Source organism: Miniopterus natalensis, chromosome 5, assembly GCF_054644295.1.
Source record: "Miniopterus natalensis isolate mMinNat1 chromosome 5, mMinNat1.hap1, whole genome shotgun sequence".
Lineage (NCBI taxonomy): Eukaryota > Metazoa > Chordata > Mammalia > Chiroptera > Miniopteridae > Miniopterus > Miniopterus natalensis.
Window position 1 is genome coordinate 72,217,067 of NC_142085.1, and position 25,000 is coordinate 72,242,066.

The 25,000-nt window shown below is 37.7% G+C and overlaps 1 protein-coding gene across 9 annotated transcripts in view; it reads left to right on the forward strand.

The window, feature by feature from the left end:
* Positions 1-24,241, forward strand: part of EYA4 (EYA transcriptional coactivator and phosphatase 4) — a 207,119-nt gene extending 182,878 nt beyond the window's left edge. For 5 of the 9 annotated variants that reach the window (XM_016204953.2, XM_016204951.2, XM_016204947.2 and 2 more), the window contains 7 exons: positions 7,020-7,109; positions 12,531-12,589; positions 12,697-12,857; positions 15,133-15,247; positions 18,099-18,220; positions 20,173-20,273; positions 23,766-24,241. In XM_016204953.2, coding sequence (XP_016060439.1) covers positions 7,020-7,109; positions 12,531-12,589; positions 12,697-12,857; positions 15,133-15,247; positions 18,099-18,220; positions 20,173-20,273; positions 23,766-23,846 — 729 coding nt within the window. In that variant the 3' untranslated portion in view covers positions 23,847-24,241. Of the gene's footprint in view, positions 1-7,019; positions 7,110-12,530; positions 12,590-12,696; positions 12,858-15,132; positions 15,248-18,098; positions 18,221-20,172; positions 20,274-20,311; positions 20,413-23,765 lie in introns of all 9 variants that reach the window. The other 4 variants (XM_016204960.2, XM_016204948.2, XM_016204950.2 and 1 more) reach the window with 1 other exon arrangement.
* The last annotated feature ends 759 nt before the right edge of the window (positions 24,242-25,000 follow it).

A 25,000-nucleotide genomic window follows, 5' to 3' on the forward strand; every position in this document is an offset into this window, starting at 1 on the left:
TAAAAGTATTTTTTGTAACTTTGAATAAGGACATGAACAGCAACCCTCTCACACACATACATTTAGAGACAGATGGTCTCATTACTCCTTTTTGTTTCTCTTGTCATTGTTTTCATAGTGAGCTAGCTTGTTACAACTGTGCTGTTACACACCTAGGTGAGTGCTGTTTCAAAGGTTGATGCAGCTGCAACAGGCTTTTCAGCTGGAAACACAATTGTTCAGGTCATTACTGTTTGTGTCTTTGACTCTGTAGGGCTCATAATCTAACCAGAGTCAACTCAGCACATGGTGGCCCTCCTTCAATGACCGGATTCAAAGTTGTATCTGACTTTGGTTACTTTACATATCACACCTACTGAAGTGTCTTCCTATGTCTTTATAGTGTCACATTATTTAATAGAATCTCATGACAGCTCAATGTGCAGCTTTTAGCAAGTTTGTTAAGCTCTGTCTCCTAGACTAGTAACCATGAGTCGCACTCATGTACTTCCTCCTAAACTGCACTCTTGGTGAATCCGCATTGCATTTGATTTTTAGTATAGGTAGCAAATGTTGCTAAACTTGTATGAAAGGTAGCAATTTTGTTTAATGACCATTTAGAAGAAGGAGTCTTAGTCCCTTTATCACAATCACCGTCATCTAAAACATTAAGCAGGGTGCATGCATATGGGCCAGAAATACACAAGATTCTCCTCTGAGATAAGGAAAGAAAATACTAGTGTGTGTGTATACACACACAAATACACACACACATACTTGTATCTTGCAGTCTCTATTGTCTTTCATAATGTACATACTTTATAAATACATGCATATGATTATAATTTAAAGAACATGTATATAATTCATAAGTAAATTAACTATACATAAATTTGGTGCACATGCCAAAATTCTAGTACTGATAGAGCATACCATCTAAAAAGTTTCCAGCCCATAATTGAAAGCATTTCTTCTGGAATAATTTTGACTTATGAGGAATACACAGTAAGTCCTGTTGAACTGATTGCAATATTTTTATGCAGCTAAGTTTCATATAGATAAATGTTTAAAATCAACAAGCGAACTTGAACACGTGAATCCAAATAAAGTTCCCTTCAAAGTAGTCACCATCAGCGTCCACGTCTAAACATCTGTGTCGCTTCCATTATGCCAAATCAGTGGTGGAACTAATCGTTTTGCAAATTACCTTTAGATTTTTAAAATGTTTCCTGACTTCAAACCTTCATTCTTTCGTGGGAATTTTGATCTTTAGTAACAAGGCCATTTGTACCCAAGGCGATGAGTAAGAAGCATAGTCAACATACCACTATTTTTCTTTTTGTCAAAAATGCCATAAAGTTGCCTCCATCCCCAAACCGAGCATGGACTTCCATTTGGGCTAAGAAGGGGTGCCAGCAGAGAGGCAAGGAGGGTGGGCCGTTAAAAAAATGAAGCTGCTTTTCTTGAGTGACTCATAAACTGGCTCTAAGAGGAATTCCCAAAGCCGAGTTCTCACCCTTCCCCACCAGTGGTGCATCGCTGAGCTGAGCCTGTCCCCTGCCCACAGGGCAGCCCAGACATGCACATTCATTTCGCGTACAAGTTTCATTATTTTAAAGTATTCTCGCAAACTTTGTTTGAATACAAAATGACACATCAATGTGACCTATTTTATTTGGTTTCAAGGGAATCTGGATGTTGGAGAAACTGGCTGTTTTCTAAAGATATTTGCATGGATTCGTATCTGTTGTTTTATCTCATAATGTAAGATATTCACTGAGCTCAGTGTTTAGAGAGGCAGAGGGTGACGAGAGAGTGATTATGGTTCATATGAAATAACAAATGCAAAGTCTGAGGGCCCCAAACATTTGACAGTGCGTTTCACGGTTGTACTTTCTGCCTGTCCCTCAGCAGCTGGTGTGGCCACATGTCTAAGTGGATCCAGGCTCCTGGGTGAATGAGCTCTTCCAGCTGACTGTTTCAGACCTCTCCCCTCAAACCTTCAGCACCCCTCTCAGTTCTGCACAAAACTCCTCCTCCATCGCTAAAAAAAAAGCCACTGAAATAATTACTTCACCTTTGCACCGTAACTCTATTCTCTGCCCTTTCTTTACCCCTTCACCCTCTCACTCACTCAGGGAATCTACTCCTAAAACGGCCTCTTTCGCCCCTGCGTCCCCAGGTTCCCACCCGTTGGGATTATTCCTATTCCACAGTCCATGCTGTAATAGTCCCATCACCAGGAAATCCTCTTGAGCCCCTTTCCCAGTTGCTGCCCTCTCTCTGCTCTTCCAGTCCAAGGAATGACCTCCTCCCAGATCATGGCGCCTCTGCGGAGGCCTCTGGCCTGCCTTTGGCCCAGCTGAGCACTGCCTCTTCTTTTTAATACTCGCTTCGCTTTACTTCCCAGACCTGGGTCCCTCTGCCTCTCTCTGTTCCACACCCACGAGACTCCTCCTCCCCTCTGCCCCTGTTCCCTGCCACGCTGGTGTCTGTGAACAGCTAGTTCCCTCACCTTTTCCAGGTCTCTCCTCTCCACTGCCAACTCCTGAGAAAGGCCTTCCTGGAGCTTTCTTTAAATGAGCCATCACCATCTATCCCTAAAGTCTTTTGTATCTGCTAACTCTGTGTGTGTTTTTCAGCACCTGAAATACTACATATTTGTCTGGTTTTTCATTTGTTTATATATTAGGTAGCTCCTCCAGTGACAACGTAAAGCCCTAAAGGACAAAGACTTTGCTTATTTTGTTCTCTGCTCTCAGTTCAGAATTTGAATATTTCTTACACATAGTAGACACTCAGTAAATCTGTGCTAAATAAATGAATGCTCCTGAAAACGTTCTCCAATACCCCTGAGAGCTCTTAAGCCCACTGCCTATCCGTCATAGACAAGCATCTCAATTGTTAAATTTCCCTTCTGATTCATGACTACTTTCTCTCTTGTCACTGATTATAAGAGTTTATTTCCTAACAAACCCACTCAGTATTTCCACCTTGGTTCGTGGAGTGAGTCAGGTCCCAAAGGAGTAACTGTTCCAAGGACTTGAGTTCTTTAAAAAAAAAAAAAAAAAGTCCCCCATTTTTAAAAAATCACATAATTGCTTTCTCTCCTGAGATATTTTTATATTGTGCCCCTCAGGGAGGAATTCCAGCTGATGGCCCAGTACAGGGCAGAGGCCCATAGACAGACAGTCTGGCTCCAATTTATGCTCTGTGCTAGCCTGGCTAATAGGCCGTAGTATTTAGACATAGAGAACTGCCGTACTTGAACCTGACTTGGTCATATGCTGGTAACATCCAACTTAGAATCACACATTTAAGGGCCAAGAGTTATTCATTTCTTTCATCTTTCTCTCTCTCTCTCTCTCTCTCTCTCTCTCTCTCTCTCTCTCTCAAACCAAATGTCTTGGGAGTAGTTTGGGTATTTTAATAGAGCGGTGCACAGAGTAAGTTGGCAGAAGTTCAGTTCGCCCCATATTAAGCTCTGCTGTAGACACTTTGAACCTGTTGGAACTGTTATATGTGTAAAATATGCATCAGAGCTTCCTGTCGGTGCCTTTAGTATCCCACTTTTTTCCTCTGTCCAAGTTTTCACTATCACTTTATTTCAGACCCTAAACTCAACACTCCCTACAGGTAAACTGAAAAACTGCAGTAATTCTTGATTCATAAGGTACTCATAATTCTACAAACATCTAATGAAAATGAGCAAACATCTCTGTATAAAACTTGGGTTCAGTCCAGAGTATATTTAACTCTCAAATGCCTGATAAAACCACGGAATTGCAGGCGCCGGCAGCTCTTTCACGGTGTCTGGCAGGCAGAGGGAGCCCAACACTACAGAGACCTTGCTAAGGACACCCCCACCAAATTCCTGGTCATCTTTTTTGGATTCTTACATCTGTGTCCTTTAGCTAGAAAAACGTGATACTGTAATCTGCCTACTTAGAATCAGTTGTCCTGATGACTTAGTAAGATGGGGGGGAGGGGAGGAGTCAAAGTAGATATTTGAAAGTAAGCCCTCACTAGACATTCTCCTCGAAACTAGATCGCCTCTTACAGGCATGATTTTCCCTGGCTTGTGGCATGACTATCCCTAGCCCATCTGTGCAAGTTTTTGGCATGGCAAACAAAACACCTCCCTCTCAATAAGCCTTGCTCTTTGGAAAGTTTAGTTAAAATACAGCTAGTTCACACTCCGGCAAACCTCAAACCTAAACTTTCCCGGTTCAAAATGATATTTTGCCAAAGTGCTTACCAAGTCCTGGCTCTCGCAGAGTGCGTGATGTGGAATCGCCATAGCTTGATAAACAAATGAGCAGCCCTTCCAGTGGCGTGGGCTTGCATTCCAGTGGAGGGCTCCAATACAGTGTTCATCATACCATGCCTTGTGCTTACTTGTTGGAGAATTCTTGTCTGTTTTCTAAAAGTTATGTTTATTTGCATGCTTATCAGATGCACAAAATGCATTTTTCATGGATTTTCCTATCACTGTTGGGGTAGCGTAAAGAGTTACGTACTTCAGAAGCGTGGAATCGATGAAAGTAGCAATCAAAGAGGAACAGTATGTTTTCTTCCATCCCCATAAATCTGATCTGTAAATGCAAAGAATGTGAGGCATGAACATGAGAGAGTCAATAATTTTATTTAAAACTTACAAAAGGAAAACTGGCAAATTGTAGGATAAGAATTTAACCAACCCAGTCTCAAGAAGGAAAACCTTTTAAATGAGCCATTCTGAACCCCCATCTGAAATATATATCTTTAGGGCAGTAATCATCAGAAACATACGGACTAGTGAGGAGCTCAGTTTTATTGTCCTGCATCAGTGAACATTCCTCAAAAGCATAGAGCGTCACTAATGGAATTATATGTTTTCATGCTATAATTACATTTGATTTTTCCTGATATTTTTGTAGACATTTTGTTCATGGTTCCATGAATAGACGGAATATTTACAAGTTTTCTATGTCTTCAGCCTAGCCAACCCCCACCCCAAAGAGAAAGAGGAAATTTTTTTACAGAAAAAAGACAAATGTATATTTTTAAAACTTTTGCTCAACTTTTAGAGACTTTCTTTCAACAACAACAAAAACATGAATAACAACAAAAAGAAATAAGAAAAAAGAAGAATTTTATACTTGAAGGAAACAGAACAAGAGATCCCTCTGAATTCTGAAAGTCTTTGAGACAGAATGAGTGCTTCATGTTTTTGTTCCTGTTCTGGAATGTCTATTTGTTGGATAAAATGGAATTGATCTGATGTTTGGATATGTTGCTCCAAATGATCCTGTCACTGGAAGACAGATGAACCTAGCAATAGAGTCAAAGTAGAGTCCTCCTTACTGAAGGGCATGAGAACAGGATACCATCAAGTATGTGAACAATGAACATGTTTTTGAGAAGAAAGAATCTCGAGCTATGAAATCCACAGAAGTCTCTGAGGAAGAGGTGTAGACAATTAGAAAATTATGTTGACATTTAACGTTTTCTTACCATCCTTTCTCTTCTCCCATATTAAGTCTTAGCTTTGCTCAACATGCCTCGGTGAACTCTTTCTTTTCTTAGCTTAGCACTCAATTCCTATTCTCTAGATTTTAATCACTACAGACTATGAGGTGACACTTCAAATATATTTACAGTCTAGGGTGACCCCCTCAAAGCATTATGGAAGGAAGTATAGGAAGAAAATTGGTTGTCGTGGCATAGGTGTGAAATGAGGAGGGGCTTCTACTTCCTAAGTGGGATAAATTCCGGGGTGTATGTGAACACTGCTGGGCCCGACCTGGGTTGCATATCTTAACATCAATTAATTTCAAGTTAGCACTACATTTCCTCAAGTTGAAATACATTTCTTGAAATGCCATTTATTAGGCCATTGAAAACACAAGTTCGGTACTCTCTCCTTAAATCCTTACAATCTGGCTCCCGGCCCAGCCACTCAACCCAAATCACCCTCTGAGGTCTTCCAAAAAGACTTCTCAGCCAAAACGAATAATATCCTTCTAGGCTTGTCAGCTTAATTCAAAACCATATTCTCCTTGCTAACACCAGGTTCATTCTGGCCTCAAGTTCCAAGGGTTTGTTCCTTCTAGGTTTTCTATTTTCTATATCTTCAGGGTCACACCTATAGTAGTTCTCTTTAGAGATCATTACAACTTTGATCACTTTAAACACAATATTTGAGCATGAATTACTTCCGTAGCCCAATCCCTAAACTCTCCTTAGTTTTTAAAGCCTTACACCTCCTCATGCCAGGCTTTCAACTACAGTGAGTCATGGTGAGGTACCAACTCTGATCTTGATTCTCAACTCCTTGCTACTGTGTAATATCTTCGTTTCTGTAAACAAAAAATAAGTCACTTTGACTCCTTAGTAATCCCCTTTTATTAAACTTCTAAGTGTATATATTTTCTACTTAGATTACATTTCCTGAATTAATGTTCCTTTCATTATCTTCAACCCTTCTCTCTTCATCCCTAGTCAAATGCATGTTAGAACAAACTATACACTTAGGCAGATAAATATTGCCTGTTGATCAAAATGCAATTCATAATTAAGTGATGGTTTCACCATGTTCCGTCAGCTCTTTGGATCCCGCCTCCAGATGACGTTGTCTACTCAAGCCCTGCAAACACCCAATAGACCTACTTTTCTCCCAATCCTAATTTTTATTTGTCATCGTTCTTAAAAGGACATCCCTTCTTCTTTTTAACAAGTCTGTTCCGTTCTTCAGTATTCCATCCAAATACATTTCTCCAAAGGACTTTCCATGGAGTATATGTAGACTGGATCCTCTCATGAACGTACAGGTCATTATGTGTGTGTAAATCCCTCTCAGTTCACAGATGCATCTAGTATACTTATTATTTCTCATATAAACCCTTTGGAAAGGCACCTTTTCAGGTAGTTGGGAAATCTTTTGAATCAGGTAAAAATCCATGCAGTCTCCCCATCACCACAAACAGTATGCACTTGAAATATTTTTGATAATAACTGTGCTTACTGAAATTTTACCTGTATGTGTGTTTTCTTTTCAGGATCCCCCCATGGCTGTAACCCTTGGACTCCGAATGGAGGAAATGATTTTTAATCTTGCTGATACACATTTATTTTTTAATGATTTAGAGGTAAGAATTTTAAAAGGTAAGAATAGTTTTATTCAACTATTAAAATTTTTAGATGGTTTCTGTAAAACCAGATAATCTCGAGAGAACTGAAAAGATAGAAATTTAGCCTAAGAGAATGGTAAAGTTCATGTCAAGGGGGAAAAATGTATATACAAATACAAGCAGAAGCTAAATTTAGTTAATGAATTATACCTATGTACTGGCACGTAGTTAGAACAAAAATATCTGGGAAAGTCTGCTTTCCTGCCCCGTGCCGCTCACCCCGATACACTGCCCCTCATCCTTTTAGTGTGTCAGCCACAATCCAGGTGCACCTTTGGAATGAGCATTAGCTTTTTCAGAATATAAACCAGGACACTCTTTAGGTAATCACTGGACAGTAATTACAAATACTATTCACGGTGCTAGTGCAGGTCCTTAAATTTTGTGGACAACCTGATACCTAATTTTAGACAACATTATCATTCCTCATTTCCTCCCTTTTAGATAAAACAGTGCTAGAGCTATTTACATCGTACATCTGACTGGTTTGATTGCATTTATTTTCTCTCCCCACCCCCCCAATTTATCTTTTCATTTCCAACTACTAAATGAAAAGGACCCAACAGAAAAGTAGCCTCAGGATAGCTGAATAGGTTCTGTAATAGGTATATAATCTGCTAATGATCTGAGTCATTAGGCATTCAGACAATAAAATGTGAAATAACTGGGAGTTTGGGCGCTGGGCAGGAGTACCTCCCAGTCAAACACCAGTATGCTGAAAGAGATTTTTCTTTCTTTTTTTAAATGCCACTTAAATTTATTTTTTATCTCATGGTTTCACAGTGGAATAAAAAAAAGTTTTTGTCTATAATATTATGAATGAAGAGGGAGATTTTTATTACTGAACCCTCACCTTGTGCTCAACATTTTTATATTGGAATTTCCACTAATTAATTAACAACCTTTTGAAATTAATGTTTACCACATTATTTTTGTAGAGGTAGAACTATAGGGAGCACAGGCATAAAAATCATGTCTAAGGTAACTGCTTGCTAAGTGGTAGAACTGGGCTTTGAAACCCTGGGGCCTGTCTGGCTCCAGAGCACACACTTCGGCCCCTGTACCACGCTGAAATTCACAGAAGTGTGTGAGAAAGAGAGGCCACGTTAGTGTCTTCAATGAGATTTGTTAAATTGTCAAGGTCTTAAATCCAGTTTTACTCGCAGTTGAGACATAAGAGCAAAAATTGCATTGTTCAGTATGTCCTGTAAACGTATGTGCTGGAAATCTGTGTCATCGCATTTTGTTGTTTTCTCTTCAGTGAGTCACTGTTTTTACTGGATAATAAAATTACTGTCTGTTTAAAGAGGTTTTATTTCTTTTTCTTTAATGGACATATGAAAGATTAGTATTTCTAGGCAAGTGTTTCAGTTTTATTATAAGAAATAATAATCACCTCTCTAAAACCTGATTTAAAGTAATCTTGCTACTGATCCCTGTCTAGTGTACAGAATGATTTTATATACACATGATAATAAGAAACACATTTTAACCTTTTGGGAACTTAAATTTTTTATATAGAGTCGTAACTTCTTAGGTTGACTTTTTTCTGTTGGTTAAAATGGATTAGCCTCATTCTAAAGAGAACTCTAAGATTATTAGTTCTTTCAAAACTGTAAAAGACTCAAAAAAAGGAAGTTTTATGTAGTTTTATCCAAATTTTATAGTTTTTATTTCATTTTATTAATTATTTTTTACTAGAAATAATGGAATAAATGACCCATTAGCTATTTTACTGGCACATTAGAAAACAGATGGAATAAATTTGCCACCCAACTTTCAACAGAACGTGAAAGTAGAATATAATGAATTTGCAAATACCTTTAGCAAGTTCTACATGAATATTTGCATATCAGAAACATGCTCAGCTATGGTGGTTTAAGCATTTTGATTTGGGATTAGGTACTACATAAAATATATTTTTAAAATACCTGGCAGGATCTCTGGTAGAAATATTAACTGAGAAAATATTGGTATTGACTTTCTTTCTATGACTATAGCTTTTTTAGTTGTGTTTAGAAAGTGATAAAAATTGTATTTGACTCGAACACTAAAACTTGGTATCCAACAAGTGTATTTAGTCAAAAAAATGATTGGGTCTCGCATATAAATTGGTTGGATTCTTATACACGCACACACGCATGCACACACACTCATGCCATACGCACGCACAGGCACATTCGGATGAAATGCCCAAGGAAACTCAAAAGCTTATTTATGACTCAGGTGAGATAAATACTAAAACTAATAAAGTCTAAACAATAGCTTTCAAGACCATTCACTATAGTTACACACATATCCACTCTCCTTCTGCATCTGATTTTGAAAGTCAACTTTCCTTTCTACCATTTTTTTTTTTAGTTCGGTAAACCTCTTGTAAGCAAAGATTGTCCTGGGCCTCATAACTGGTATTAAGCTATTTTTGTTTCTGATGAAGAGGAGAATTCCTCAAGAGAGTAACTCCAGCATTAGCCTATTACTGTTGTTGTTTTTCCCCCTGTGTATCAAATCTCTCAAGGTTTCTTTTCTTAACCTAAAAATCTAATTTGAGACTCAAATCCTTCAATAGCTACTGCAACATATGTAATAGCAGCTGCTTTCACATAATTCCTTAGAAGATACAAATTTAAATCCCCCCAATAGACACTTCAGGACATCCTGCCCAACTGCAGCGAAGGCAAATGCTCACACTACTCCCCCAAAGAAGAGAATGCTCTGTTTAAATACAATGTTATTTCAGTTAGAATAACTTCCAGAAAAGAAGGCACCAGGGAGTTCTGGCTCACAAAAGTGAGAGAAGACTGCTGTGGATTACAACTATGATAAAGATCAGCGACAACATTGCGGTCGCCTTATTAAACAAAATGAAAGAATTTAAGATTAGTACCAGAATTATGCCAAATGTTTGAGTTCTTACACTGAAATTTGTTAAAGCCAAAGCATTACACTGTTTTTAGTATTTTGGGGTTTGGCCAAAATGATTCCTGCAAAGTTCCTCTGAATGAAAATAATTGAAGAACAGTTATTTAGATTTTTCTAAAAATGTACGTGATTGAAGTTCAGGTTGCTTTCACTGGAGTGTAATTCTCGGGCAAGAGTCCAGAGTCAACAGCATAGCTAACTAGGCATAAATTTAAAGAGAAGTTCCATTTGGAAAAGCCTCAAACATAACTTCAAATATGGAGCTCATGGTTCAAAAAGTTTGATACACTGATGTCCTCAGGAGTAAAAAAATGAGTTTGGGGGCAAAATGTATAAATTAATCATGTGAGTTAATACTTGAAATGTCAGAGGAATTTCTCTAAAAATTAGGATGAGAGGATATTAACTGTAGAAATAACATCTAATTGCCAAGGTAATTCATAAAAACTTCCTCCAAACTCTTTTTGGATATTATTAGTTTATTGTAAAAGAAAGACATGGAAATTATTTACATGATGAAAGATTTTAGAACTTAGGGGGAAATGAGCAGCTTCACATGCTGTTATTTCAATAGTGTTTTAATTCAGTCTTCATACTTACCAAGAATGTCACCATCTCTAAATAAGAAGTAATCCTTGTCATCTAGAACTACTTTGCTGCCTCAATCCATGTTCTGGAAGAAGAAATTTATTTTCAATTTTCATGCAAACTGGTTAAATCTTTCCACTCTTTCCTTTAGAGCCCAAGCAGCTACTACTGTTGCTTGTAGCACTTTTCCCTGAGATTTTTCTGGAAGCATAATGCCTCCTTTCGTTAAAGTTGGGGCTGTACTCCTATCAGAGACTACTCAGTCCAAATGCCTGTCCAGCCATGGCTCCCCTGGCCTCAGTCCTTAGCCCGTTCTCTCCCCCTCCCCTCCAGTCCTGATAGAACTGTCTGCTTACAGTTCTTACCATGTAGAATATGATTTCATATCACCATAACTTTGTGTTAGAAGATTTAAATGACTGCAGTACTTCTGTCGAGAACTATAATTTGTCTAGACTTCTGCCATTTACTCAACAAAGAATTGCTGAGCAATTACTCTATGACAGATTGCGTCGTAAGTGGGGGTATATCTGGGGGACCCAAACACCCCCCTCAGGGAGCTTCCAGTCCAGTTAGCTTTACTGGGCCCTTTCTTACATGTTAATATAGGTAGAGATTTATTCAAAATTTACTAAACCCGTAATTTATGTAAATCATATGAACCTTTAAAATGAATTTACCTGTATTTTTCAACTTATGTACTAAAATTGTATTGATTGGGCTAGTCATTAAGGTTTTATTTTTTAAAAGAAGCCGGGGCAGAAAGCTGGAGATGGAAATATTAAATATTTCACTACCAGATATTTTCAAGTCCTATAATGACTGCGGATAGTAGCTGTAAGAAGTTTATAATTTTTTAAATTGGGTTTGAATAGTAAGCAAACTATGTATAAAGTCAGAATCTGTGAGTCTGACCGAAATAATCTGAGGGGGAAAGAAGAAGCCCAAAAAGCTAACACGTATTTATTCTGAGATTAGTAAGTACTGGACTTTTTAGGTGCTCCAGCCAAATTTCACCCTTAGGTCATAGACTCTTTCACTGGAACTTTGCAGATTATTTGAAGATAGAATAGTAAAGAAGAACTGAATTCTTATCCAAAAAGTTGCCATTTATTCTGAGCACGCTATAATTTAAATCAGGTCAGTTGTTGGGTATAGGTACCTAAAGTTTGTTTTCCTCTAAGTTTGTAGCACATTGTATGTGGTAAATCTTCATTATTCCCCTTTTACTTTTAAGAATTTTTTTTGTTTAAAGATTTTAAAACTTGACCAAAAGAAAAAAAGAAAATGTCGCCTTTTGTGGTTATTAGCTTTCTTCTGTGTTGAAAGACCACAATCACACCACTTGGTTCTTTCACGGTATCTCAGGTCCAGCCCAGTGCAGGAAGTCATAGAAATCTCACAGAGCACTTAATCACCAAGCCCTCTGTTTCTGCTCAACAAATAATAAACAACAGCAACTACCGAGGTGCTCACACCAAATAAGTTTGTGTATGTTCAGATTATCTTTGTTTCAGTACTTACATATGCACAACAGAAATGGAGAAATGGCTGAAAGGGAACACCAGTGATTAGTATAAAGACTCAAAAGAGAATTTCTTATCAATAATCAACACTAAAATTATTTTTCAAATTGCTCTCAGGAAACCCACGTGCCATGTGTCCTCAGACCCCTTTCTGTGGCACTCTTCTAGACTCGGGTTTTACAGGGTAGGACGCGGGTTCTCAGCGGGAGACGCTGGCATGGATGGGCAAATGCTGCCATCTCCTGGCCACAGCCTGATCCAAATGGAAAGGTGGAAAAAAACCTTCCAGCATGGTGCAAAGCATCATTTGAAAAACAAGTAACTTTTCCAATGTTTTTAACAGGAGTGTGATCAAGTTCATATAGATGATGTTTCCTCTGATGATAATGGGCAGGACCTAAGGTAAGCCATGCCTTCTAGTCTGCTCTTTCCTACAGAAATTCAGCTATGGAGTTTTGCACCTGTAATTATTTCTTTTATCTCTCTTTAATATATTTTGGGTGTTGCAGTACCTACAGCTTTGCAACTGATGGCTTCCATGCAGCTGCAAGTAGTGCAAACCTTTGTTTGCCAACAGGTGTAAGAGGAGGGGTTGACTGGATGAGGAAGTTGGCTTTTCGTTACAGAAGAGTAAAAGAATTATACAACACCTATAAGAACAATGTCGGAGGTAGGTGCGGCTTTCATCCTCATAGAGGCACCCTAGAGAGGGAGAACCTGAGCTGCAGTTCCACGTTCCATAGTAGAGACGGGCCGACCGGGAAATACATTAGCAAGAGCTCATGCAGATCCCCTGAGCCAGGATTTTAAGTTTCTTAGAAGGGGGCTAGGGAGGGGGGAATCTAACTGCAAAATAAGATGTGTAGCTCTGTCAAAGGCCTTGGGAATTCATTATTCCCAGATACTTTGTCACGATTAACGGCAGGGCATTTAGTTTGCCATCTTCAGCTGGGACGCTACCAGTGAAACCAGACGGAGGAACTCACTGAGGCGGGGGAAGGCCTGTTTAAAGACAAGCTCCCGTCATGGAAGCAGAGTTGTGAGCAAGCATTACCTTGCTGGGATCCTATCAGAAATAAATGTAAACCAGTGCTTTTTGTTATTTTGAAGGCTTCAAGGAGCCTATTTTATTCTTTTAAAAATTGCATGTTATCTGACAGTATATTTTCCCATGTACAGTGATTGTTATGGTTTTTTAAAAGTTCAAAACTTCGTAGGTAATATCTAAATCATTTTATACTTATCAACATATTACAGGTGATACCCAAACCTATGACATCAAAATTTAGATCTAGAATGTGCTTCTTGATAATAAACCTTGATGAACTCTATTAGGATCAACTGTAGGTCAAGGTCCTAAGATTAGCCATGAGGTCACATAAAGTTTTCTCCCAAGGTGGTTTGTTTGTTTGTTTGTTTGTTTGTTTGTTTTTAAAAAGAAAAAAGAAAAAAAGATGAATGAGGAGCATAAACCAGAATTAAAATTGAATGATACAGCTAATATGCTTGTGCATACCTTACGTATGTATATCCACATGTGTGCCATGGAACACAGTCTAGTAAGAAAATGTTTTAGCTGTAGTATCTGCATTACACACACCCAAACTCATCATGAGGGTGATACATTCACCTTGTATTCCCAGTGCCTTGCCAAGCTTGAGGTGCATAACAGATGCTCAGCGGATACTCAGTGACTCCATACGAGAGAAGAAAAAATGTAGAACCATAAACAGTAATGTTAGAACCAAAAGGGAGCTTACATATGGAAGACCTTCATTTCCAAGTGAGAAATAGGCCTCTGCAGGCTCCTGCCTTGCCCAGAGTTCTAGGGAGGCAACTAATTCATTCTAATGCTCTGTACAAGCCACTTTTGTAAAATCAAGTAAATAGGTATTCTATTTAAAATCAATTGTGGGTGATATGTTTAACTTTAAAATAAAGATCCTTTTGGAAAATCTGAATTTTTATCATCCCGGTATGTTGTTATTTCCCTCTTGAAGAGTATTATTCAAATTATTTCAAAGTTAACAAGATTACTAATAAATAATCGTATATCTTAAAAAGTTTAAACAGTGGCATGAGTCCATTTTCTGTGATGCATTAGCATCTCTATATTGGTATAAGGACAAATGAGACTTGCTAGAAACTATACATTTTGATTTAAAAAAATCAAATAATCCACCTATATATGTGTTCCCAGTATTCTGAAATACAATTAAAGTAAGAAATTTTCTTTTGTAGTAGATTTACATGATCTTGTTTTACCATAAAAGGAAGGGCTTAAATAAAATTAGCATGCCTACTTCTTTTCTTATCATAACCCCAATATAGCTTCCAACCACTGTTTATAACTGTGTCATATACTTCAGGATTTTCAACACAATTCTTAACTTCTTATAAAGCAAAATATTTGTGATCACTTTAGTACAAATATTAGAAACATCCTATAAGCTACATATGAAAATGCCATTATTACTGTTTCAAAGTGGTAATGATTGTGATTATTAAGAAGCTAAACATTCTCAGGCAGCCCAGATATTTGAGGTATGGTAATCCTTATATGGGGCTGGTAGACCCTGACCTCTCCTCCAGACCTGCTGCATCACAGCCTTGGAGTGGGACTGGGCACGGGGGTGGTCAAAGCTCCTCAGGTGGTTGGCATCCACTATGTCAGATTCTAGGTTCAGTGGCCGACATTTTCCCTGTTACATCCCCAGTTTTCAGCCTAGTACCTGACATGTAGAAGTTCAATAAATATTTGTTGAATGAATGAATGGATAATCAATTCTGAAATGAAGGATCAGTATTGATATAAATCAGTATCTCTCTCCATTTCTGATATAGGCTGGAATAAAAATTATCTATACTAGATAGAAGGGAGACCAAACTAGGTATTCTTGGAAAATGTGCATCTCGTGACTCGGCCTTGCTTTTCCGTGTTGCAGGACTCCTTGGCCCTGCCAAGAGAGATGCATGGCTGCAGCTAAGGGCAGAGATCGAAGGCCTGACAGACTCCTGGCTAACAAATGCACTTAAGTCTTTATCAATTATTAGTACTAGGTAAGTGGTATTGTTGCAGTGTCTGTATTTATTGTATTGAATATATCGTCCTAATAGCACAACATATATGAATGTTTTACTTCCTAGACTATTTTAGCATTTGAAGGGACCTAACAATTCACTGCGTCCAATGACTTTCTCTGTGTGTGTCTGTGTGTGTGTGTGTGTGTGTGTGTGTGTGTGTGTGTGTGTGTGTGTGTGTGTGTTGAGGTGAAGGTTGGGGCTGCTGCTTCTCAGAATAACCAAGAGATGCCATCTCCCTACCCTTCTCTCCTCATAGCCACTAATGATCCCCGCAGAAGATCATATGACTTCTAATAAAAAAAATATTACTGTTGCTGACGAAGTACAGGAGATGACAAAATTAAGCAACACTGTTTATACAAAGTAGATGTTTTTAAGTTTTCATGTCATAGATAATATGCATGACTTCAGTGCATCAAAAAAATGAAGAGAAAGCTCCTGAGAAAATTGTAACCTTTGTGTTGTTTGAACTAAACAGTGAAATAGTGAGTTGTTAGTGTTGATGATAGGATTGAAGAGACTTCTAGCTGGTTGACCAGCATGTGCCTTGAATGCTAATGAATAATATAAATCTGGAAAGTCATAACTAGCAGGGTGGGGATGAATCTTTGTACTATCCTATTTGTTAGTATTATTTCTGAGTTAGATGAGTAAATAAAAGCATGCTTAGCAAGTTGTAGGTAACACAAAACTCAGGGAGGGGGGTAAGGCTATTTGGACTGATTGAGTCAGGATACAGAAAAACCTTGACAGGGAAGAAGGAGAGTCCAGTATTCAGAACACAGAAGTAAACGGGGGTGCATCACTTCCTGCACGTGGCTTCCAGATGTGGGTCATGACCAGCAATTGCACTGAATACAGAAGGTCTAAATGGGGAGGGGAGGGACAGTGGCCTCCTGGGTCAGGCTGGGACAGCCAGGACAGAGTACTCTGCTCGGTTCTGGGCACCACATCCCAGTGAGCTGTGACATATTGGAAGCATCTTGTTTCCAGTGGCCAGAGGGTTTAGGCTGTGGAAACCACATGAAAGGACCAGTTGGAGGGGGATCTGCAGAGTTTAGTCTGAAGGAGAGTCATGTGTGGAACAATAATCCCGATTCAACTATTGGAGCTGAAAATAAATTAAGTTTCTGTGTCTGTGAAGGAGAGAATTAGGGCTGCTGAGTCGGAATCCTAGAAACGGGATTCGTGCTCCGTGAGGAAGAATTGTCTCACAATTAAAGGTGCTTTTATGATGAGACCTGCTGCCTCATGCCCACTGTAACTGGGGACACGGAGACCAAAGGTCAGGAAGGCTGGGGGGTGAGGACTCCTGAGGCGCTGAAATTGTGTGTAAGATGTAGTGGAATGTGCATTCCTCTGGGGGGTTCAACAGCTTTTACTATTCCTAAAAAGAGGTCTCCTAGGTGGTTAAAAACCAAAGGTTATCACATTATTATGTAGATTATATGCATGGTCTACATTGCATAATTATATACAGATTATTATTAAATACATGGCCTTAAAGGAGTCACATGGGTGTGTGATTTTTAAGAAATAAGCATAACAAGGAAATGAAGGGTAAAATAAGTCATTACACACAGTAAATGCACAAAATGTATATCTGTGGATGGTGAAATAATTGATGCTTTTCATTTTCTTCTTTAAACTTGTATTTTACAAATATATCATGCATTTTATAATTATATGCAATGTTTATAATTAAAAATTACAATGCATTATAAATTGTATATAAATATATGCAATGTTTGTAATTTAAAAAATAAATGATATAATTCTGAATATCACAGGGTGAATGGTGAAGCTAGATTTCAAAACCACACCTCTATACTTAACAAGTCTGTGCTTTATTCCACCATGTTTTCATTCTGTAACATTCATTTACATATGACACTGAATAACATCTTATTTTGACAAAATATTATATAGAACTTTAAATATCACAACATAGTAATGTGTTTGTGTATTATTCTTAATAATTTGTCATTATTTTGGGGAGTTTCTGCCTGATAATAGACAAATCACTTTCTAGGTCTTCATTCCCTCATCAGTAAAATGAAGGATTATATTGATGATGTTTATTAAATTTCTGCCTCTAGGACTCCTTGTTTTTTATCTTGTATAAGTTGATGACCTCATCATTTGCTTCCAGGATTCAGAGTTCTTATTATAAAATAAGATGTCTATGGAGATAACTTAGAAATTAATCTTTTTAAAAGCTTTAATTGCAAAGGTATTGTAATTGTTTTTGCATAAATTGTAGGTTTCTCTTACAAATGATATATCTAAAGAACATAAGCGTAATAGTAAGTGTACTATATATATATATATATATATATATATATATATATATATCTAGGAAGAATTAGCACTCGAATTGCTATTCTAAGTTACCATTAAGGCCAGGTTTCTGAAAATTAATCTGGAGAATATTTTACAGCCCTCACAAATATGTATTAAAGGCTCACGATACAGAATATCCAATAGAGAATGTGTCCACAGCTACCTGCCTTCTGATTGCCAATTTCACAGGTGTGGTTTTGAGCCCCTCAAAGCAGGATGGCTGTTTCCCCACAGTTAAGAAGGAAGGACCACAAGAAGGAAGGACCACAGTCCATTCTTCCTGGATCTCTGCCTCATGGCACTTCCCACTCTCTTGGTGTTTCCTCTATCTCCCCCACCCCAGTACTACCATGAAAGAATCAGCTGTAGATTCCAGAAAGGCTGATTCTCACTCTCAAAGGGCCTTTGTAGAGGATTCAAATCTGTACTCATAGAGACTACTTAGTATTAGAAAACAAATATACGTATTTCTTCCCTGTCTTAGGAGTAACTGCGTAAATGTCTTGGTAACGACAACCCAGCTGATCCCAGCACTTGCGAAGGTTCTACTCTATAGTTTAGGAGGTGCTTTCCCCATTGAGAATATTTACAGTGCAACTAAAATAGGTAAGAAAATTATTTCTGAATCTCTATGAAATGAATTCACTTCTGCGTTTGTGGGATTTTCTTAATGTGTGCCTCTGCATGATTCTCTATTTCATCAATTTTGCTGTTAGAAAAATCAAGCAAATTTGTATAGTACTCAAATAACAAAGTCCCCTGCAACTCATCATACAAATGCAGATTTTATAAAAACTGTTATCTGAACTGAGCAACTGGATAGTTCTGACTCATTTTTAAAAATTTATCTTTATTGTTGAAAGTATTACAGGTGTCCCCCTTTTCCCCCATTGACCACCTCCAGTCAGCACCTTTCCTGCCAAGCCTTCACCACACTATTGTCTGACTCATTTTTTATATATATTTTATCTTGGCACATGTTATCTGAATAATACACAGTATCTCTAGTCATCGTGTTTAATGTTTTATTTAGTAAGGATAGTATTTTATCCGTGCATATGTAATCTAAATCCAACATAAAAATACCATTTGGCAGGGAACTATCAGATAGATTGAACTAGTGTCCTTAGTTCTAGACAAAAAATAATTTCATGAATTAGGAAACGTAATTGGAACATTCATAACACATGAATGGCTAGAAATCCACATTTCCAGAAGTGTTCAGTAGCAATCAAAGAACAACCTTGCTTATTTGGTTAATATCTATCTGTGGAGCCATCTTTGACTTTAAGTGTGTTTCACAGATGAAGACTTCAAGTAAACTTTCAAAAACAAAACTTCATCAACTTCTGCCATCCTGAAAGAGTTAAAAGGAAACAGTTCATGTATTCCCTGTCTGTCAAGGAAATGCCTGGGGAAATAGATGGGTTGTGTAATGTGCCCCAAAGGTCAACAAATTTAGGCTCTGGCACCTCGACAAGAGAAGTTCAAAATCCTAAAATCCCTTCCCAAAAATAACCTGCCCTGGGCCTTGCAGAGTTTTGATACTGACACAGGCAAAAGGAGCCCCTAGTTGCAGCTGTTTCGGGAGTACAGTTAAAGAGAGCCAAGCTTTGACAAAGTAAATTCAACATTGTTATAAGCACTGCAGTTCAGAGCCCTGATTTCAATCCCATTCATTTTTACATAAATGTATGAATTTATGTTAGCAGGATTAATATATAGAACTTGGCTTTATGACAAATCAAATAATTTTATACTAGGGTAGACATTTCTTCTGGTAAAAACAATATTTTTTTCTTATTGGCCAAATTTTTCCTAATATTTAATCTGAATAAAAATCATTTTAATATTTTCCTTTAAACTAGTATTTTTGGGGGCTATCAGATTAAGAAAAAGTGCAAAAGTAGCCATGACTACATGAACATTCTGAGAATGAAATTCAGAGATTAATGCCAATGTTATAGAAAAAGAACATGTAGAGATTCCATGGTGTTATTCCCATAGTGCAATCCAAGGATACAGTGTCAGCAGTGCTGTGGCCCAAACAGCACGCTTAGGACACTTAATCTGAGCAGACTAGCTCCCAGCCACGTGAAGAAAATGTTATATATCAAGGTAAATCCACATTTAGTATTCCCTCTTTCCTTATAGGTGAACCTTGAATAGTTCACAATAATATTTTCAGCTGACTGGTCTATACTATTTAAAATAAACCAGATAAAACTGATACATAGAATGAAAAGATAAATGTAAAAACGTACAGTTGCTTGTGAGGTGGTTCTGATATCCTTTTGGTGGATTGAAAGATATTAACATTTTTGCTGGGTCAAATGCTTAACCTTACAGATGTTTTTGATGCATGGAACACATTTGTTTAATCACCTGTCCCAAGTAAAGACTGACTTATTCAAACATATTTGTTGATTTCATTGACCCAGAGGTTGCAGGCTAGTTTGAGTGACTGATGTTCGAGAGAAATTAACTTAACGCTTTATATGAATCTTTAGGTTAATGAATGCAGTGGCTGGAAGAATAAGCAGTGCATTGTTTTTCAGGCAAGGAAAGCTGTTTTGAGCGTATAGTGTCCAGATTTGGCACTAACATAACTTATGTTGTGATTGGAGATGGCCGAGATGAGGAGCATGCCGCTAACCAGGTAACTTCACTCTGAACTTTATCTCATTTATCTTCCAGGAAAAGAAAGTTGCTTTGAACGAATAATGCAAAGGTTTGGCAGAAAAGTAGTGTATGTTGTAATTGGGGATGGTGTAGAAGAAGAACAGGCAGCGAAAAAGGTAACCGTCTCAAACAGTGTTGGTGTGATGCCTCTAATGCAAGCTGTGTCGTTTGCATTCCTGTAGTTTGGCCCAGTGGCAGCTTGGTAAATGATTTAAACTTACAGATGCAAAGCAGTAAGAGCATGAGAAGGTCAATACTTACATTCAAATAAACCATTTGGAGTCTAGCATTTTTTGCCTGAAATTTGATAGGAAACGGGGGGAAATTTAGTTATAGTTCTTTGTGTGTGTGTGCGTGTGTTGCGTGCACGTGTGCGTGATAACACACTGATATAATGGTCTGCAAGAAAGATGGGGGGAAATTACCATTTTTAAGCACATGAAATTTCACAATATAAAGCTTAAAGAACTCTATAGAAAATCATGGGATTCAGTTCTTACCCTTTTCCCCATCCATCCTCTATGCCATGTGGTCCTTGTGAGTGCCCAGTAGCCAGTATGCTCCCTGATGACAAATGCTGAGGGTAGATTTAATAGCTGAAGGAGAAACTGTTGTGAGAAAATTTAATAAGTGCTACTGGAATGGGATGTACTATTCAGATCCTTTTGTGCCAACTCGTTGCAGAGACTTAGAGGCAACATGCCTCACATCTTCTAGAAGAGTGTTGTCTATTTTGGTGAGCCACTGGTACGTGATTGAAGCCAAGCAGCTGGCTTCGAACATATTCAGATCTCTTAGGCCCTAGGTATTTAAATAAGCCTTTTCATCTGGCCCATATTTCTTCTGAAGGAGAAATCAAGGCAGTTAAAAACCATTAAATGGTTGGTCTGAGATCAAAAGAGGAATGATATCAGGATTGGCGGAGACACCAGACTATCAGTCAACACAACAGAGATGTGCCGCTTCCTCCTTTGAATGAGCAAAACTATCATCTAGCCAGGACAAAAGTGATATAATTTATAAAACAAAGCAAAATGATGAATTGATCTTTTAAAACAATGACATATCAGCTTATAGTGTTTCACATAGAAAGAATGTTGTCCTTTTTATCTTGAGGAAATTTCAAATCATCATCTAATAAAGCCTTCACTAAACACTCCCATGTGCAGAAGTGTTTACCTGGCTTTCGTTTTCCTCCAAAAAATCAACATAAACAGTTTCCTAGAAAAGTTTAGAGCCTTCATAAAAAGAGAAAGGAAATTATTTGTGTGTGTAGTCAGTTCAAACCAAGCAAAATGGAGAAAGAGAGAGAGCTCCCACTTTAGAAGGTGAGCTGATGTGTTGGCCATTAACATTAAGAGAGCCTGTGCAGGCCTGGCCCCTCCAGAGTACCTCGGTCTTAATTAGCAGTCAGTGACCCTAGACAGCAACTGGCCCTGCCTTCTGTATGCTGAGGTCAGGGATGCAGCCCTCAGGAAATACGCCTTTCATTGCTGACTACTATTTGAAATCACCCAGTTGTACGCAATGGAAATATCTTCTAGAGTTTGTCAATGTCCCGAGTCCACGTTGTTTCGATTTTCATATTGACACCATAATAACACAACAAATAGCAGTCAATGCAGCTGCTACAGTGACCATTTACATGTCTTTCAGCCTATGTGAAATTCACGTATATGTGGTCAGGGCTAATAAAATTCACTTTTCCAAACCAGAACAGTATATGCCTTTGAAAGTTAAAATCTATACCCCAGTGGTCCATGGCGTGAAAACTAGATTTGGTATACCAGTTTTTATAACTTGTGCTTTACACCTAAAACTTCAGGAGAAAAGGCATGAGTCCAAGAGGGTACGACCCTCGGTTAGAATGCTGTTTCCAAATGGTTGTTTATGTAGGTACAGTCTTGGTGGTGGTGAAGGCTTATGATTGTTTTGAAACACAGGTGGTTGGTTTCTCTAGTATCCATAATGCATGCTTTTCTCTGAATGTAGCTGTAATCGCATGTGCAGAAATATTAAGTACCGTTTTCTTTATTACAAATAGATCTGAGCTGAATGAAAAATATGTACTTAGGTGAATTTCTGTGTTTAATTTGATCTAAAAATGTAGGGGTTTTTTAAATTTAAATTGAAGAAATTTCCAAGTTTAGGAATAGTGATGTATAACTTCCTTCCCCTCTAGATATATATAAGACAAACCATATTTGTAATTTTAAATTTTCTAGAAGCCATGTTTAAAAATAAGTAAAAACAGACTAAATTAATTTAAGTAATATATTTAACCCAAGATATTTAAAATATTAGCGTCTCAACTCCTAACAGATATGAAAATTATTAATAAGATATTTACAGTCTTTTTTTACATTCTGAGTTTTTGAAATTCAATATGTATTTTGAACTGGACAAACTACATTTCAAGCACTCAATGGCCACATGGTACTACTGGCTATCATATTAGACAGTAAAGAATTATATAACAATAGTGATTATTACTTTAATGATTAATTTTATAATAAAATGTATTCTCCATTTTTATACAAATGTATTTTCATTATACATATGAATATATTATATATAAATGTTCTATAAGATGCCATCAGCTGAAACTTACAAATAATGCTTTGATTCTATTAATTGCTCTAGTGCAATGTTCCATTTTTTCATTACCCACAATGGAGTGGTTTTATACATGTTTTTATCTGAGCACGTCCCTCTACGAAACTTTAATACCACACATATACCAGATACTGGTATATTTTTATAGGGCCACAAACTGTTGTCATGTTTAAGAATTTGTGCCCCATAAGGACCCATGTTTGTCTCCTTGTGTCTCCCCCAGTGAGAATGGTTGCTAGCGTGCTTTCTCTCAGTCCCACACCAGTGAAATAAATTGGTCAACTCTACTGACTTAAACTAGTTCCCCCAGAAAAGTAAGAAAGTTGATCATCTCCACATTATTTTCTACCTTACATAGTCCAGCTTCAAATGATTTTTTACATAGAAAGAGATTCACTCTTTTCCTCTCAGAAAGACAAAAGATCTTGGGCTTAGGAAGTTGATCATGTTTAAATTTTATTTTTAACTGAGACATGGAATTTTAGGAGTGAGGTAGTGATTAAAACTTGCTTTCCATCAGCCACATAGGATTTTGATGCCCAAATTGCTTTCCCAGATGCTGCTGTTGGTAATGAGACTTCCTAGAATAAATATTAAATTACCTAAGAAACTTCCATATTTGCTTTTCCTATCATTAATATCCAGTTCAGATCTATTTCTCTATTATTTTGACAATGCCATATGGATGCTACCAAGCCTTCAAATGTGATCATCCCTCTCCTGAACTCCCTCCCTTGAACTGGGGTGGACTGCACATCCTTGTGTGTATGGCTGCTTCACTGAGACAATAGTTATGATCTCTCTCCATTCCTTCCCCTTCTCTCTCCCATCTCCCCTTCTCTTAACCACACAGCACAACATGCCCTTTTGGAGGATATCAAGTCACTCAGACCTCTTGGCTCTACATCAAGCACTGGAATTAGAGTATTTGTAACTGTGTTCTCTAGCTGGAGATCCGTTTTTTTATATTTCAAGTACACTGAATTTTTATGTGTGATTCAATGCCTCTGGCTTTACACATATAAATTGTCTTAAAGAACGAAATCATATTTGGAATGAAAATTCCAGAATGAAGAATTCAGATTGCTGAACAGGATTAAACTTTAGTGCTACAGACAGGAAGCTCTATGGTCTTATATTTACAACACTTTAATGGTTTAACAAAACAAACAAACAAATCTGTGGAGGTTGCTGGTACACACCGAATGAGTCCTAACTGGAATTAACAGCTTTAGCAAAGAACTCTTACCCTGGCAAAGCACCGACACGTGCTCCGTCCGACAAGGTGGTGTTCAACAACATTCCTCACAACGGGAGATCTTCGCAGCCCTGAGGTTTGAATCTGACTTTAGCCTACCTAGCCCAGAAAATCTGAATTGGAATGCACTCAGACTGTATAAGGACAATCCTATCTAGACCTGTAATTTGTGTAAATTATTGATGAAGATAATTTACTGTGACTTTATTAGCAGCTGACTTTGAAAGTGGATGCAATTTTTCTTTCATTCGTTGGGGAGGGAAGAGGGAGGGGAAATGGGAACCTAATATTGTCTCTTTTTTAAGTTTGGCAAACAGAATGTTCATACTGATGTGTTGTGCCTTAAAGACAAGACAGCATTTGTGTGTTACAATGTAACTTTGGTTGAAAAATCTCTGTAGATACTGAAAAGCAAAACCTTTGTGATCATTCTTCACATGACCAAATTTAAAATTCAAGCTATCAAAGCCTAACACTGCATCAGCAAGAAACTGAGTATTTGTTGCAATAAGAAGACAACAATAATAAACGTAAGCTTGTGTTTTATTTGGGTTCTTAATAATTCCAGTAATTGTATGAGGCAACTATTTGTGCATCCAACCATAAGCAGAAGGTTTGCAGAAGACTGTGGGACCTTTACTTAGAAAGTGAAATGTATGTTGAAGTCTCGAGTACCCTTTCTACAGTTTTATTGGAGAAAACTAAGAGCCATATTCATGACGACTTGCACTATTTTGAGTGTGACTTTTTGAGAAGTGTAAGTTGCTAGAGGAAAATATTCTCATAGAAATGACAAGCAAGTATCACCTGAACTTTCTTAGAAAATGCCA